The sequence below is a fragment of the Meleagris gallopavo genome, chromosome 16 (assembly GCF_000146605.3).
Source record: "Meleagris gallopavo isolate NT-WF06-2002-E0010 breed Aviagen turkey brand Nicholas breeding stock chromosome 16, Turkey_5.1, whole genome shotgun sequence".
Classification (NCBI taxonomy): domain Eukaryota; kingdom Metazoa; phylum Chordata; class Aves; order Galliformes; family Phasianidae; genus Meleagris; species Meleagris gallopavo.
The window spans coordinates 13,563,770-13,581,735 of NC_015026.2; the positions used below are offsets into that span (position 1 = coordinate 13,563,770).

The following is a 17,966-nucleotide window of genomic DNA, read 5'->3' on the forward strand; positions in this document are numbered from 1 at the left end:
CTGCACAAATGGCTCATGGTCTTTCTTTTCTTTTCCTGCCTCCCAATTTTATTCTTCTCAACCAAATTAGTCTCAAGTCTAGTTTTGCTGCAGAAATATTTGGAGGTTTTACTTCTTATTTGATAGCAGCCTTTCCTTTGGGGTTTTAACACATCCCATAGTTAGCGTAGAGATATAAATTTGTTTTCATATGGCTGAATTAAAAAAACAACAGAATTTTCAATACAAATGTTCTCATTTTTTCACTATTATCTTGTAAAGGTTAAAAGAAAAAATATTGCAAAGCCTATGAAGAATTTCTCCCCTCCTTAAAAACAGAAAAACAAAATGCATTTCTATAATCTCAGAACAATCAGCAAATAGCAACTGTCTTCTTTTCCGCCACAGTCATTATTACACTACAATCATTATTAAAAATTGCTCAGTGATGGGTAAAAGTACAACTTTGGTGCTGGAAGATTTCTTCGGCCTTGTTCTGCTGGTAACTGCTGCGCCTGTGTAAGCACAGTTCAGAAGATCGCATAGTTTGTAGCTTATCTAAATTGCCATCTTTATTTTTTTTTTCCCCTCAAACACGCCCAATGCAGTTTCAGAAATTAAAGTGACTGTCATCTTTGTAACTTTTCAAAGACGTTTGAGTTCAGGGTGTGGACCAATAAGGCAGAATCTACTTCATGAGCCTTATGACTTTTATCGCTACATTCTCAGCTGTTCGTGCCAAGATTAAACTTTCAGAAACATCTCAAGCATCTCGAATTAGACTTGGTGAAAAACACCACGTACTCAGCCACAGGCACTGCTTTGTTCTTGGATCTCCTTCCACTATTAAAAAAGAAATTTCAATGTCTTTTGCGCCACTGATAACTTATAGATCTACTTTTAAACTGAATGCAACTACACACCTGGTTCCACTGAAAATCATTCTGAACATAGCACTTTCGTTTGGGAAAGAACCAATGGAATGCCTATAAATACAGTGATTTTTTTTTTTTTTTAGTACTAAAATTGTTCTAGTTGCACAGTGACAGCAAGAAGCCTTTCAATTCATGCATCACAGTTGGAACCAAAATCATCAGAAGATGAACCTGCAACATTTCAGATATTAACGGATATTTTCATATACTTTAAAAGTGTGGAACCATGGAATATGGGGAAGTCTCCGCTTACAAGAACTTCATAATGAGATCAATTAAAGAATTAGAGGTATAATTAAGGGAAGGCTGATTAAATCACAAAAAAAGAAAAAAAAAATTGGTGCAACCATGCTTAAACATGACTACACTTCAACCTCCCTTGATCAAAGTGGAAAAAAATAAGGAAAAAGTAACCCGAGATGTAGAAATAATGAATTCCTTACATTTTACCGAGCTGAATTTTCGTAAGCAAACTACAGAGGTGCCATTTTTAAGAGATCCATTATCTACTCAGACTTTGTCTTCTGCTAATCCAACACTACCACTTATGGTGCATTTAAATACACATAGCTTTAAAGCCTAGTGTAATACGCGCCTCTCGGGAGCAAAAAGTTTACTCCTCCTGGTATTTTGTTTGGGAAACTGCTCACTCTGCAAACATGCGTGCAATTGTAACTTCATTTATAGACTCATTAGTAAGTATCTGCTGGAGTCCATGACTATATTCACATGCTTGTTTATGTAATGAGTTCCAAGAAGTTTCATCAGGCAGAACTTTCCCTTCCCGGCACTGAATTTAATGTTTTTCCCTTCCTCCATTCTGTTTCATTGTAACATTGTTATTTATTGTGATACAATCGCGATACAGCCATCCTTCTCAAGAATGCAGACAAGACTTCCCCTCCGCAGCTTAACTTCGTAAACCTACTCAGTTTTCAAATCCTTCTTCATAATTCAGATGGAGACAGATCACAGCTGCAGGACTGACCACATTTCCTTACTTCTTGACAGCATGCATCTGTTCCTGCTTTAGCACAGCAGTGCTCCTAAAATAAGCAGCCTATCCTCTCCTTTATCTATCTGCTGCCTCATTCATGTTTTCAAGGATTTTCCAGTAAATTAACACCTACGTTCTGAGTTCATCCAGCATGTTGCTGGTTGCACTCACCCAAGGCAAAAGATTCTTTCTTTTAAAGAACTATTCGTAAAAGCTCCCACCACAGGTGAGTAATAACTTCTACTGCCAAAGGAGAAATACAGCTTGAAAATCAAATGGCATGTAAAGGAATATTCCATCCTGTGTCTCAAAATCAACCCTCCCCATCTGAAGATCACTTTATTTCTCAGCCTGGTTTAATTATGTTTTCCATACGCAGTGTTCAGTCGCTGTAACTTGCAAAGCTAAGGCTATGGTGGCCTATAAGAACAGGTAGCTAACAAAGTCAATAAGAAGAAAAAAAAAAAGAGAGAAGCCTCAAGCTCATTTGCTATTCATTCATAACTTCCAGAGGTTGCTTTTTATTAGTAGCGCAGGGGCTGCTCTGAAAGTGATGCCTCCTATTTCATCACACTGGCCCATGATGTCAGAGGCAAATGTTGGTGGGATAGCAGCAGAGGCTGAACCTTCCCAGCAATAAAATTTGTTGCTGTGTGACAGATGGCAGCAGAGGGGCTCTGACAGAACGGTGTCGGACATGGAAGTGGAGATGAAGCAAAAGGGTGTCACTGAATTCCTCCATGCAGAAAAAATGGCTCTCACTGACATTCACTGATGCTTGCTGAATATTTATGGAGACCAACCAGTGGGTGGGTGAGGCACAGTGAGGGGTGGGTGCTGCATTTCTGCAGTGGTGACAGCAACAGCGGTTCACCTCCACTGGTGCAGATCTGGATGAGCCCAGCATGCAGCTCTTGTTCACTGCTGGTGAAAATGCACAGCTAGTGGTGGTGACTGTATTCAAAAATGGTGTTTTGTAGCCAAGAATGTGCTCTTTCAAATGGTGTTACTGTGCTCTTTGTATCTGTTGTCATTTCCAGGGAAATAAGCAGGAGGCATTACTTTTGGAGTGACCTACATATCCTATGTTGACTGTAATAATTTTTAAAACTTCTGTAAATATTCTAGAACTAATTTATGCCATCAACTATGCTAAACCAATGGATCTATACAGGGAAGAATTCTAATTCTCTCTGCAAGTCTAAAGCTGTGCACCACTAAACTGAGTCCTGACTGTTACGCATTTCATTTCTACATTTTCAGTCTGTGAGTAGAAACTGATAAAAGTAATTTACACTTGATATATAGATCATTTTATGGAATGTAGTTTTACAGCAATGGAGCAAACAGTGCTGTAGCATTACGACCTTAGATAAGGCTGAAATATAACTTTTTCTTTGCGCTCAAAAAGGAATTTGTCAGCCACACGTGTTTAAAAGAGATCAACAGTTCTGTGGGATGCTCTTTTTGCCCCAATTTCTTTTCTTCACTATTTTCATGCAAAGTTTTCACATGCTATATCCCAAAACTAGTAATAAATAGTACATAACATACAATGGTAGGAGAGTGAAAAATTTGCAAAATGAGAAAAAAAAGAGATGCTTTTAAATGTGTTTTGAAGTAGGGGGAGAGTCAGCGGTTTACATGAGGTTACTTTATACCCTGGCCTAGCACACCAAGCAGACATACCACATAGGGTATAGTTTCACATGACCCTGTAGGCACAGCACAGAGTAGCTGATCTAAAAAGTGAGCTGCCATCTCAAGTGGGTGGCTTTGCTCCCCTCATTACTGGGGCACCAGTTCCCTTGCACTGGACCTAAGGGCTGTGTCATACTGGGCTTATCCAGCAGAAAAGAAACGTGGAGGGCCACAGCACAGAACTGAGAGCAGTCCTTGGGCAGATCGGCCAGCTGGAGCAGCTCACTACAAAACCCTCAGCACAAGAGCCAAGGAAAGGAGAGGTTGGTAGAAACCTCAGCCAAGGAAGCACAAGAACTACCTTTTTGATGGGAAAGTTGTTGGGCACCTCAGCTGCCCAGAGCAGATCACAATTTGGCCCCTACTTAAAAACAAACAAACAAAAATACTCAAAAGCTGTTTTGTTCTGCCTATGTTCTTATAAAAATTAAGACTTCACAATTTGTTTCAATTATGATGGATGTGTTTACACACATTCTGAAAAGAGGAAAATTAGTTAAGAATGCCTTTAAACTTGTTAATTACAATACAGCCACATTTCTAACTTCCCTTTGGCATCACTTTTCAGCATCACACTGCTTTCAGCACCAATATAATAAACATTTGCCTGAAACATAGCCATGAAAAAAGGTATAGGTAGCATTGTGCTGTGAGCTGCACCACAGCAGAATGTGACTGCTAGCTTGCATTTTGGCTGATATTTTTGCAGGGAGGTATGCTGATCCTTCTAGTAGTGTCAACAGAATCACATTACTGCTCGAGTCAGCATTTTCTAAAAGCTATCTGGCAGCTCACCATTCGTCCCCTACAGTTAGATTCAACACTATTTACAGCATCCAATAAACAGGGTTCGAGTCATCTACAAATTTAAGAGAGATTTCATTGTTATTCTTGATGTAGCTAACTTTGTAACACAATGATCTAACAATTTTAAAATGTTTTTCTTTTGATCTTAATGGTTTATTTGTGACATCTGAGCTTCCAGTAATAGCAAACGCTTTGTCCTGCTTGATGCAGGGAGCTCAGTGGTTTAATTAGAGGGGAGATTTCAGTTAAACCAAATGCGTAGAAAGATGAGCTTAAGAAGCAGTTGTGTTACGCTATTAATTACTGCATAAGTGCTCATATTTCCCTTTGGTGCAGTCAGTTGGGTGAGACCACACCATGGACAAAGGCAGTGGAAACCAACTTTGTTGACTTTACAATGAAACGAGGTTTAAGAACATTAATAAACAGCAGAGTAGTAATAGCAGAAATACAAGCAGCTGGAGCACCAACATAATTAATTATGGCATCACAGCTGAGATTGATAATGAAAACCCCTGGACAGTAACTTCTTAAAGTGGTACAGCTGTTTCCAAACAGCCATCTGTCTGTGCCCCAAGGCTAATTTACATAATGGATACTCTCATAGTAATTTAGCAGGGCTCAGTCAAATAATTACAGAAACAAGTTGATAATGTTGAAAGCTAATGTGATATAAGCAATATAAACTTGCACTGGTCAAAGAAAAAAATTGAAAAGGAACAATTTTACAACATACTTTGGAGTGATGGAACAGCTTTGTCCTACCATCCTAAAATAATTAATTTGATGATAGGAAATCTCTATGAGGATGATTAAAAGGAAGTTGTTTTTTCACTGGGAAACAATTGGTAAAGAAGGCAAGGGAACTCTTATCACTATGTGATCCTCCAAAACAACGTAAGTGTAGTTTACAGAAAAATTTCTTCAGAGATGGGAGTTTTTGGTATGAATTCAACAGCTGAATGGCACAGTCCCTCCCCACCTTGGTCCTGACTTTTCTTGCTGACATTATTTTCAGAATGGTTTCATCTTGTCCCCTGGAAGCATACTTCAAACTTCAACTTCTAAAACTTTCTATGCATGAAGATTGTAAGCTGTGATCAGACATCTAATATCATTTACACTCTTTCTCAAAGCATTGTTGGAAATATACTGTGGAAACACTTTCCAAGTTTGTTTCCCAAAACTAAGTGAGAGACCTATTTAACTGTAAATCTGACTGGTACCACAGACTAAGGGACATTTGAAAAAGCCCTTGATGTAAATGCAAACAAACTGAAGATTTGAATCAAAACACAAATTCAAACTGGAATTATTTAAAATGAATGAGTAAGCCTGCTAGATCAACCTCTATCATCACCTTCAGTAATGCAATTTCTGAACAATTAGCACAGACAGAATTAGACATAGATTACAGAGAAGAAAATGCAGCTTTTACTTTTTATATCCACTATTTTCTGATCTTCAGAACATTTACTTATACTTAGGTTGTTTTTTTTTTTGTAACCTAAACTTTTAGCGGACCACAGTAAAGGGGCCATACAATCCCACAAAGACTTGAAGAAAAACTTGATCACTGCAAAAATTGACTTTACACATAGTCAGATCTGCTAGAAGACAAGAAAATACTCAATGTTCTAAACATTTAATAGTGAAGTGAGGCTTTGAAAGTCCTGCGTATAGCACAATGCAGATACAGAAATGTTTGCCAGCTTGTAGCACCTTACATTATCATAGGCTGCTCCGAAAGTAACACCTCCTACTTATTTCCGTGGGGAAAAAACACCCGAGTAAAATAACACTATCTGATGGAGCAAATTCTTGGCTATGAAGTACAATTTTTTCAATGCTCTACCTGTGCATTTTCACCAGCAAAGAACAAGAGCTACATGCAATTCATAACAATATGCACCAGCAGAAGTGCCCCACTGTCACTGTCATCACTGCTGAAATGCAGCACCCACCCCTCACTGTGCCAGCACCCACTGTTTGGTCCCCATAAACATTCACAAGTGTTAATGAATGTCAATGGGTGCCATTTTTTCCACATGGAGAAATTCAGTGGCACATCTTTGCTTTACCTGCACTTCCACATCGGATGCTGCTCTGCTGGAGCGTCCCTCTACTGCCATCTGTCACAGAGCAACAAAATGTAATGGAGTGTTGGTGGGAAGGTTCAGCCTCTACAGCCATCCCACTAACATCTGCCTCTGACATTGTGGGCCAGTGTAATGAAATAGGAGGCTTTATTTTTCAGAGCAACCCTCATATATTGCTATAACAGCAAGGCACCTGAGGAGGCTGTGATACATCAAGGTTTTGAAAACAACATCTTTTGAAAAAATGATTATTTATGACAACTCTGATTTTAACTTCTTTTTTTCTTTTTGCATGTTTTCTTGCATGCACATTCTCTTGGCTAACACTTAATTTAAAAAATGCTCCTGGTGAGGCTTCTGCCAGCTGACATTATGCCTTCTCAGCTGAAATACAATGTGCTTTCATTGCAGTCCTTGCTGCTTGTGTGGGTATGAGGCACCACTTTTGGGGCTGCCATTCAGTGCTGTCTGTTAGGTATGGGCCTGCCTTTCCATACCTTAATATCCGCTCAAAGAAATCTGGTCCTACTTCATTGGCAGCAGCACTGCTATCAATGCAGGTCAGTCATTCCCATGCTAAGAACTGTGAATGCTGGAAGCTAATGTTGGATGGATGTCATCCTCTGTGCACAGAACACCAACTTACTCTGCAATCAGAATTGGATGAGTAGGTTTCTCCACTCCATACTTTCCAGTGGATGGAGTTTTCAGTACACACACTCCAAATCATTCAATATCCCAACAAAAGCAGACTTCAGACATTTTATTAAGCAGCATTATGGAGCTGAAACTAGCCTCCAGCTCACGTTTTCCCTGGAGATCATGAAGAACAGCTGCCTGGGCAGAAAAAATACCACCAAGAAGGAACTGCTCTCCTTGCTCTTGCAAGTTTGCAAACCACAGAACAATCTGTCCTGTGGCTACCACCACCATCCCCATCTGTCATTACAGGGAGAGCAGCAGGACTGGAAACAGACCTCCCTCTGTGTGAGGCTCTGCGCAGTGCAGGTGAGCCAGGAGGTTACCCAGCCCCTGGGGTGGCAGCTGCAGGACCAGAACTTAACTGCACAGCTTCACCTGAGAGCGGGTTCAAATATTGCTCCACACAACAGATGAGAAACTGTGTTACAAAAGCACCATGTATTAAGACATTTACTGGAAAGATCTGTACTATAACTACTCAACCTTCTGTCCATTAGAAATATAGTCCAATTATCCAGTTTTGATTGCAGAATTAGTTGGTGCTCTGCACTGCACTTCAACAAACTCAACAGCTCACAGCATAACAGCAACATTACCCTGAGAGGATCCCTTCAAAACTGGTGCTACTCAACAGATGAGCAGGTATAAATCGGAAATCACTGAACAGATGTTGAAGGAATCAGAAGCTTGTCAATGGAGATGTCTGTTATCAGTCAGTAAGTGCTACATATTTTCTTTGTGTTTCCTACTATTACATAAACGTAGCCCCTCTGGAATTGCCAGCATTTCACATCAGAAAATCCAAGCATTGGCTTAAAATATTATTATTAACCCACATGCCAACTACATTTATTTTGTGTGAAGGAAAAGAAGCCATTAAAATATGGAAAGCTAAAAACAATGGGCTATTTTGTAATTCCAATTGTTACAACAATTGTTATTAGTGACAGATTTCTCATTCACCTTTAGTCAAAAAACTTTCTATAGAAGATTTCAAGCAGAGGGAAATGTTTGGGACTTTTGTGCCATGCTTTTACCCTGATCTACTTGGGACTGCACAGATAGACTGGATGTACAATCAAATTGAAAGAATAATTGCAGTGCATTAGGCTAATGACCTAACTGCTCTTAATCCCATTGGCATTTACAGAGCATGAACTACTTAATGATTAACTACTTAATAAAGAAGTTTTGTCATATCATTTATTAAAAAGTAGGATGATTTTGGAATTAGCAATAGCCACAAGAGTTGATGACTAAAGTCACTGAAGAATTGCAAGGCTCTCTTTTTGTACAATAAGCCCTGGTTGCTACAGCTGTACCATTGAGTACTCTTGATGTACATTCTTACTGTAGTTTCTAAAACAAAGCCTGCTGTGAGAATGTCAAACACTCAACTCCAGAATACCCTACCTCATGTCTGCTCATGAATACACTAACTCCACCTAAGTAAGAAGAGTTAGGTTGCATACAAAATGAGAGAAACTCCACTTCGAATGAAGCCACAGCACAACAAATTCCATGTCTGAGCTTAGACTCTAAACATCTAGAAACTGGACACATGGCTCAAGAAGGTTAACTAATAAAGCACCAGCAAGGCATATAGATACAGCTAAGAGAAACAGCTCCAAACAGCTACTATAAATATTCAGTCCTTGAGTGAAAAGTTGCCTAGTTCATTTGAGAGCATTGAGACAAGTGGTGTCTTAAAACAAAGAAGCTGCCTAATCCTATCTGCGCATCAGCAATTTTCAATCACTTGAAACCTAGAGTTGGAGATTTTTCTGGATAGTTGGTATCTAACTGACCAGCACTCACTATTTTAAAAGCTTTCACAGAAACCTGATTCTAAACTCCCTTAGCCCTGAAGGGATTCAAAAACAAACCTCCTTAGCCAGTGAAATGTCATGAAAACCAGGCTCAGAATGAGGGCACTGATGGATGCCATCTTGCACACCAAGCTTCAGAAATCTAACATGATTTGCCCCCAGCCATTAGCTCCTGCTGATCACCTAGAGGTTAGCACTTCCTCAGCTTGAACAGGAACCAGCTATGATGACAACAGCATCTCACGTTCTGCTCCATTTAACCAAGCTGTGGGCTGCTGGGAAGGGATTGTCCCCCCGTCCCCGGTTCTCTTTCTGTTCTGGTAGATACAGCAATCATGTGGCAGCATTACAGAAAAATAACCTGTCCCACAGATAACCTCTGCTGATCCAAACCCATGGTTGCAGTTACACAGTCACTGAAGTTGTTTCCAGAGATAGACTGTGACGAGTCCTTTTGGCAATTACTAGTTTGATCCAGCTGTGTGTAACTACATCCTGAATACTTTACATAGTTGTGGGCAAAGACTGGCAGCAGGGCCATCAGAACAAGGGACACAATAGCGATTGCTAAAGCAGACATTTCCCCCTCATCAGATGATGAGCAGTATAGCTGAATAAACTCCTATTACCTCTGTCTATTGACAGGCAGCTCACATCCCTATGTGGATCTCATCTGTGTCCAGACAACAGAGGCTGATAAAGAGCTAGAGAATCCTCCTGTGTTAGTAGACAAATAGCAGGCAGAGGGTGATCATAATCATACTAATGTGCCTGAATAATGAAAGAATAATTTTGTCCCTGTCAGAAAGGCCTTGTTCAAAATCAGACAAAAAAGTTTCTTAAAGCAACATGGCCTCATTTTCTTTGTCTGCTCTGAAAATAATGCCTCCTACTTCATTATGTTGGCCTACAACATCAGGGGCAGATGTTGTAGGGATGGCAGTAGAGGCTGAACCTTCCCACCAATACCCCATTACATTTTGTTGCCCCATGACAGATGGCAGCAGAGGGCACTCTGAAAAATGGCATCTAACATGGAAGCGTGTACAAAGGAAAGGTTTGTCACTGAATTCCTCCATGTGGAAAAATGACACCCACTGACATTCATCGATACTTATGAATGTTGATGGAGATGCAGCAGTGTTGGCACAATGAAGGCTGCAGGAATTCTGCAGTTCAGAAAAATCATACTACAACCTGTCTGGTACAAATCAGCATTTCAGTGTTCTGCAGCTGGTAGAAGTCTGATACTAGGAAATACTGTGCCACCACATTATCATAATTCTGTGAAGTTACTCATCTTTGGCCCTGCATTGTACTTTCATTGCCACTTTCAGCTATACTAGTAACTAAGTTAAATAGTGATTGTGAAGAAACAGCAAGGCACTTCCACCAGGCACTGCCTTTTCTTGTGACTCATGATTAGTGTTCCAGCGTCTTATTTCTTAATGCAACTTAAAGTATAAAAATTAAATATTTAATGTAAAATACAATCATTACAATAAGCAATTTAATTCACCTACCTTTGGCTTCCTGCCTAGCCCAGAATTCTTCTACTCTTTGAAATATGATTTTTTCATCTCTCAACTGCTTTTGCCACTGACGCAGCTCTTGTACTTCCCTATCACAGCGGACCTGGAAAAGGAAGGCTTGATATAAAGCATGATCCCAGAGGTTTACAGCATTCTACTTACACAGAACTAAAACCCACACAATTGACAACCCCCCCTGAAAACATAAATATGCCAATTAAGGGATCACTTTGATTACCAAGGACTCCTGAGAATGTGACTGCAGTGAGATGCCAATTCTTAAGTTAATTAAAATTTAAAGCATTATACTGTAGGGTAGTAATGCCTTTAGAAAACCACAATGCTATAAAACCAACCCATTGATCAACACAATAGAATAGAAGAGGCACATGAAGGGTCATGCAGCAGAAAATTTATTCCAGCAAACTGATTCACACCTGCTACCAGCTGCAATCCTAGCCATACCATTTTCACAAACAGAAGAGGCATTAATCTCTTATTTAAAGTAATTGGAATGCATTACATGATGTCTATTCTTTGGCAATCACTCCTATGAAAAGCCTAATTCTACTTCCATGAGAATGACAATAGTCACAGGCTTTATCCCCATTTAAGTTGAATTCCTCCATTATTGCTTTTGTACTGGTATAGATCCTACAAACATAAGAAATAATTCAGCTTTCACCACTCCTGAACTTGCTCTAATTCACACTTGATTAAACAGTAGTATGTTGCCCATTATCCACCTTAGCACTCACACAATTACTACTCCAGCATTAGAGCAAAAATCCAGAACAGATGCTGTCACTCTGACAGTAGCAGGTAGTGGTCACTGTAGCATTTGCTCATTGATAAGCAATTATTCTCTTAGAGTCACGTTCAGGTAATAATAGAATTATTTAAAATAGAGTTTATGTTTTTTCTAAATGATACAGATACAAAATGCCATAATGTCCTAGTTATTCAGGCTGAAATTAAACAGCATTGGAGAAACAAGCAGCCATACGCGTTGCTTCTCCTGGATGTGTTTTACTTTCAGGAAGCTGACTGCTCAGCTGTCCAGAGAACTTACGCTTACTTCATTCTTGGATGATATGGCAGTGAGCCTGCTCTGTGATTTAAACTCTGTTACTCTAACAGAGTTCCTGTTTTCACCTGCTTTTCTGAGATGCACAGAAGACAAAACAGCAGGATGCAACTTTCCACTTGTTTATATACATATATACATATTTTTGGCAGAAGTATTCTTCCCACACAGAATTTCTCCTCTGTGGTACAACTGAAAATGCAACAGACAGCAGCTGCACTCCAGCAGCAGTTTTCAGTCCACACTGAAGAAGATAACTTGGCATATTTCAGAGCACTGACAGAGCAGAAATACAATGCAAGGTTACATAATCAATACAGATGGGGAAGACTCCCACTAAGTCACTTGACATCAGATACTTCTTAGTCCTCTTAAAACATCCCGCTGTACTACTACAGTTCTGTATTATCTCCTATAAAGATTATACAAAGTTCTTACAAGGTGAATATAAAATATAAAAAAAACAAAACAAAACATTGATTTATTATTACTAGTGACTTCTTTCCATAAAAATATATTTAAAAAGTTTCTATCTTCTATGAAATCCTTAACATACTATTTAAAAATATATATATAATCCCAAACAGAAGAGAATATGCTTTTATAGAATCCCTAATTCTCTATTTCAGTGAGTCCATTTATTTTACGCAGAAAAGGGTTAAGGGAATGTTTATGGAACATAAAAAACCAGCGGAAGAGAGACAGGAAGACACAGAAATGAGTTCCCCTACTTCTAAATATGAACCTGTTGTGAGAAAAAAAACAAAGTGTCCTTTTATAAGTACAGACATTTAGAATCTGTATTTTGGTCCACAACAATACCACAGTGCTCTCTGTATACTGAAAACGAAGATGACGGCTCTAAGCTGTTAAGAGGTAGGAGGTAAGCAGAGTAGATTCTGTATACTCTCAACCAAACAGCGAATATGGTGAAATACACAGCAAAATACAGGGCTCTGAGATAAAGAAAGGCATAGTCAGAGTTAGATACTCCAAGGTCCCATATGAAATCCAAGCAGGAACATGAACTCCCAGGACAAAGAGATTTTTTAGAAATGGGAAAGAAAAAGCAGAATATTTCATCTTCAGTAAAACAGGCGGTAGGAACTGAACAGAATCCTATCCTCATGTTCTAAATATTTTTTAGGAACACTAATTCAGCATATTTATGATAATTTCACAGAATGTAGCCTATTTATCAGAGTGCAATTCTATGATTAAAAAGCCATGACTCAGCAGCCAAAACTCCAGGTCAATGGCTCAAGTGTTGTACAACTGATGTCCTTCCGGTAAATCAGCAGCCCAACTATGAACTGAGAGCAAGCATAACATTTCTCTTTTAAAAACTCAAATCACATGGACAGCATCTAGACTTGCTGTAAAGAACAGCGAATATTCAGGTGATCTTCTAGATCCGAGTCTTCACACTTTACTGGAAAAGAACAAGCTATGGCAGCAAAAGCACAAGAACACTCTGTAAGATAGAGATAAACCTGCTTCCATTCTGAATTAACTTTTGCTCAACCAATACGTTTACATAAAACAGTGTAAGCTATAGTTTAAGCTTTATAATACTTCAGGATTTACATAGACAAATACACTATGTTCAATGCTAGTTAAGAATGTGTCAGAACAGTAGAAGGATGCTTTTGCTGGAAACATTAGAGGAAACTCTATTAATGAAGAAATCTGTCAGTCGAGATAAGCTATACAAATTATAAAGATTAAAAAGACCCCACGAAATAAGTAGCACTAAGCACATATTCTGCAGCAGAGGGGTGAAATTTACCTTCTTGAATTGGAGAAGTGCCTGGAAAATTGATACCTACCAGTCAAGGGTTTCCATCAGACATTGGAATACTGCCTTGGCCCATGACAGATAAATTGAATGTCAATAAAAGAGAATGTGAGAAGATAAAGATATATGATGAAATAGCTGTCAAAAGCTTTATTCCAGCTGCTTGCCTCAAGAAGACCTCTCAAGATCTTCTTTCTTGACCTCCTCAGAGAACCGAGCCAGACTGCTTTTGTGTCTCATATATAAGCAACAAATGAGATTATCATTGCTCCTTTGAAGTATACTGATTACCGAATATTCCTTTATTTGGTCCTGGAACTAAAAAACTTTTTCTCATAGGAATGGGAAACTGAAGGTTTGAATTAGAGTTTCTTTAGAACAATCCTTTACATCTGTAAACCAACCACAAGATCTCCAGAGAAGCAATGGAGATGATGGCAGCAAATGTCTCTTTGCTCAGAAACCTGCACCTCCCTGCTAGGCAAGCTCTGCACCCAGAGAGCACCTTCCCTTTCCTGCTAGGCTGTACTTATAACAGCTAACATCACTTCCTGTGGTTTTCTTCTGCTAAGAAGGTCCTAATCTAACATTCCACTATCTTGTCAGTTTTTTTTCCTGACTTTTAAACCAGAAAACTGTTATAAAAGCAACTGGATTGTTGTTTGCATTTCAGTGTGTGGCCTGGTGCTTTTGTATCTGTACAATCAATGAACATATAGATGTTACAGTTATGAGATGTACCAAAGAGCTTGGCTACACAGTTATTACACCAAAGCAGAAAAGATAGGATGCTTACCATATCCTGGGCTCACTTATGAAACCCCGGTGGAGTGGATCTCCAGAAGAGATCCTTCCCCACTGGTGGTCAGCTCTTAAATGGCTCTAGGAGAGGTGCAGTCAGGTTCCACCCCTTCCAGCAGCACAGCTGAATTGCCTTCACCTGTGCTCCCGTGGCTGACTCATGGCTCACCTCAGGTGGTCAATCAGAGGTTCAGGCTATGATTCAGCAGTTCCCATACAGTATCTAACACTGCTTTGTACTACAGAATTTGTCCTGATTGAATTTGAAACAAATGTCTTTGTATGAAAGACCACAGCAAAGGCTTTGTGGAGAACAATCAAGTATTATTACCAAAACAAGGATTTTTCTGATATCTGCTCTAGATAAGGATGAATGTAGTGTTTCAAGCTATCTTTTATTACCAGAAAGCACTATATGATTTTTTCCTTCATATAGAAAAATCCTTATTGACTGACAACTTGTTTTTGATGATTCCTGCACACATGCAGACAGCCAGATGTGCAGAAATAAGGGAAATATATGAGAAGATGAGATGCTTAGCCAGCTATGCAATTAATAAAGTTTATTGTCCAGATCAACGTGGCTAATGAAGCATCTCAAACACAGTGAGTTCATACAGGATGTGTCAGAGAAAATAACCAGCTCTGGTTTCTCATATTTTATATGAGATCATTTATAAATAATAATAATATAAACCTAGAAAGTTCATATCAGGGTTATTTATATTAAAGCAAATCATCTAAATTCTCCTGCATTTTTCAGAATCTATCATTACTGCATTGAATACTTATTTAAACTTAGTGTTTGCTTAACTTATAAGCTCAAAGATAACATATAGCCCTGCAGAATAACTTGCTTCTAATTATTTTGATTTTTTATTCTCACTAAGTTCTAGTTTTTAAAAGCCCAAGTTTTTGTTTTTGTTTTATCTCTAATAAGCTAAAATATGTAACTGTTAATTTTATAGTCTGAATTATTTACATAGAATCATATCATAGAACACTTGATTTTCAATGTCTCTTACTTTTTAATGCTACGGTTCCTCTCTCATTTCCAGGAATCATTTTCAAATGATAAATGCTATGCTGAAAATTTTAAAGTTAACAAAATGAGAAGAGATTGTGCCCTTCAGAACCTCTGGTAGAAGCACAAGGTATCTGAGTAACCATGCAGGGCTCAGCTAACTATTATTGGATGTATGCCTTTGTAATACTCCACTGCAAGGATGCCTGCAGTGATATTGTCAGTGCTAATTAGAGTCAACACCATCTCTTTTTAGAAAAACAAATACAAAGCATCAAAAATCAGTCAAGAAGATCTCAGGATATTTCATCATTTTTGTCTGCATGGCACTTTATAGTAGCAATTCAAATTGGACAAAAAAATTAACGGAGATTGTTTTATTCTGATTGTGATTTAGAGAACACCAGATGTATAGACAGATCCCAATGAGACTATCGTGATAGCAGAAGCCAGTTACAACCTTAAGTTACGATGAAGGCAGTCAAAGACACTTTTGACAGATGGATTTTATGTCCATTTCTTCTTCATGAAGGTTTTTAGAGCCTTAGAATGAAAGGCTTGCCAGAATCTCTTCAGGATTTTCAAGATAATTTATCTTATCCTAGGCTTAGCACTGCTGTTACACTCCAAAATAACAGCAATAGCCAATTTTCTTCATATGGTACTCAAGGGCCTTGCTCTTCCCCCTTACATTGGAGATTGCATTAATGCTGTTTTACTAGTAATGTTTGCATCATCTGAAGAACAGCCCCCATTCCTCTCTGGTCTTATTCATTGTCTCAGTGTTACATCTTTGTTTCTATACGCTTCTATTTCTGAGCAGACCTCACTGATCCTCATCATGCACCTGTACACTCACTCACATATAACTCTGAATGACACAAAATAACATTTTAGCAACTAGCCAAAGACCAACTGAAAAAATGAAAATTGTTCAGTATTTTGAAATTTGAATCGCTGTGGATTCCATGAGAAAAACAGCAAGATTACATCAGTGTAAATGCCTGTGAAAAGATTGTAGTCACTAGGCATAAGGCAGAGCAACATCCAAAGCCAACGAACCATGAGAGTCTCAACAGCTATTTATAGTATCCTCTACTTAAAATTTATGTAAGGATTTTCCCTAGGGCATTCACAGTCCTACAGATTCAACATCAAGCAAAGTAATTATAGATTATTCTTACCCGATAACCTCTCCAGAATGCCTGAATTATTACGCTTGCTTCTTCTTCTGATAGGAAGAAAGACAGAGGCAATGGTTCCCTGGGACTAAATTAAAAAATATATATATATTTATTTTGTAAAAGACTGGCCTTCAAAAGTACATTACTTTATTCTTTAGCAATATGTTTTATAAAAAAGGTTGCTCAGGAGCCTGAGACATGCTCTAAGATAAAAGGTGCAGTTATTTCTCCTTTAAAATATACTCTATGTATGCTACAATCATTTCTTCCTTAAAATAATAATAAACTAATGGCACACAAAGCACAATCATCTTTCTTACTCTTCCTATGTGGATTCTGAATTGCTACCATTACAGGGGGAGGGGAGCAAGAGATATTGGAAACACGACATTTGTAAAGCAAAGGAGGTTTTGCGTGCATGTAACAACAAACAAATTTATGACAGATGTTTATAACCTAATTGTTAAAATTGTACAACTTCAATCTATTTTAGTATCTACAGCTACATTATGATTTCACTTAAGTGGAATGTACTAAAAATGAAAGAAATGATAATTATTGCATGTATTGCATTTCTGATGACTGAGAAGTACCCTAAGCAGTATCTACATTTCAGACATCACTAACAAAAACTCAAATCATGATATCAAGTCTTGCTTTGCAAAAGTCATTTTCTATGAAAGTTGATTTATGTATCACACACATTGATTTAAAAAATACCAATCTGGATGGAGAAGACAACATTAATTCATATGGCTTTCTTTTGTATTAAATGTAATATAGTCTTCACAGGCTTCAATGTTGCAACTAATGAAAATACCATTGGTGCCATTCTAACACTGCCAAGTCCACTAAGAGCCACTCTCCCTGCATGGCACACAGCAGCACAGCTTTGACTCAGAAGACCACAACATTAGGAGTCTGGATGAAGCAATCATTTGGATTTAAGTACAAATTATGTTTTTTGTCGGTATCAGGCCTAAACTCTGCTTTAGCAACACTAGAGGCAGTGTACTACAAAGACCAGAAGTAACCAATCTATCCAGTCCTACACTTACTGGCTAAACACCGCTCCTGCCATTTCTTTTGGAAACATATTTTTAAATACATAACAGTTCAGGCTAGAAGGTCTGCCAGCTTACATTTTCCTTCCATTTAATTTCGTTTCTCTTAGTCTCTGCCCTGGTAAGCTTCCTGTGCTCTCTGAGGCCTTTCTCTTAGAGCTTACCTTCACTGAAGGAATATTTCCACGTGGAGCACAACCTCGTGCTGCACTGACTGCACCACTCGGGCTGGCACACTCAGCTGCACTGCTCTCATCATCTTGTTACTTGGCTCTTGGGTATATTTATTTTCATGGGAAAGAAAACCTCAGACTACTTGGAAGAATGGAAATATGGCAAAAAATGAAGAGAATTCTCTCCACTAAGTGAAACAGTGCTAGTTCTATGAGCATTAATTAGCATTTCTGCTGCTCAAGGGAAACTGCAT

General features: G+C 38.5%; 2 protein-coding genes across 2 annotated transcripts in view; both read right to left on the bottom strand.

Annotated features, from left to right (window-relative positions):
- LOC109370169 (zinc finger CCCH domain-containing protein 11A-like) overlaps positions 1-17,966 on the bottom strand; it is a 129,935-nt gene that overhangs the window by 91,419 nt on the left and 20,550 nt on the right. The gene's annotated exons all lie outside the window — the stretch shown is intronic.
- IQCK (IQ motif containing K) overlaps positions 1-17,966 on the bottom strand; it is a gene marked incomplete at its 5' end in the record, with an annotated part of 42,364 nt that overhangs the window by 5,409 nt on the left and 18,989 nt on the right. Inside the window, 2 exons of the mRNA XM_031555765.1 lie at positions 10,573-10,684; positions 16,476-16,560. Of these exons, the coding sequence (XP_031411625.1) occupies positions 10,573-10,684; positions 16,476-16,560 (197 nt within the window). The remainder of the gene's footprint in view (positions 1-10,572; positions 10,685-16,475; positions 16,561-17,966) is intronic.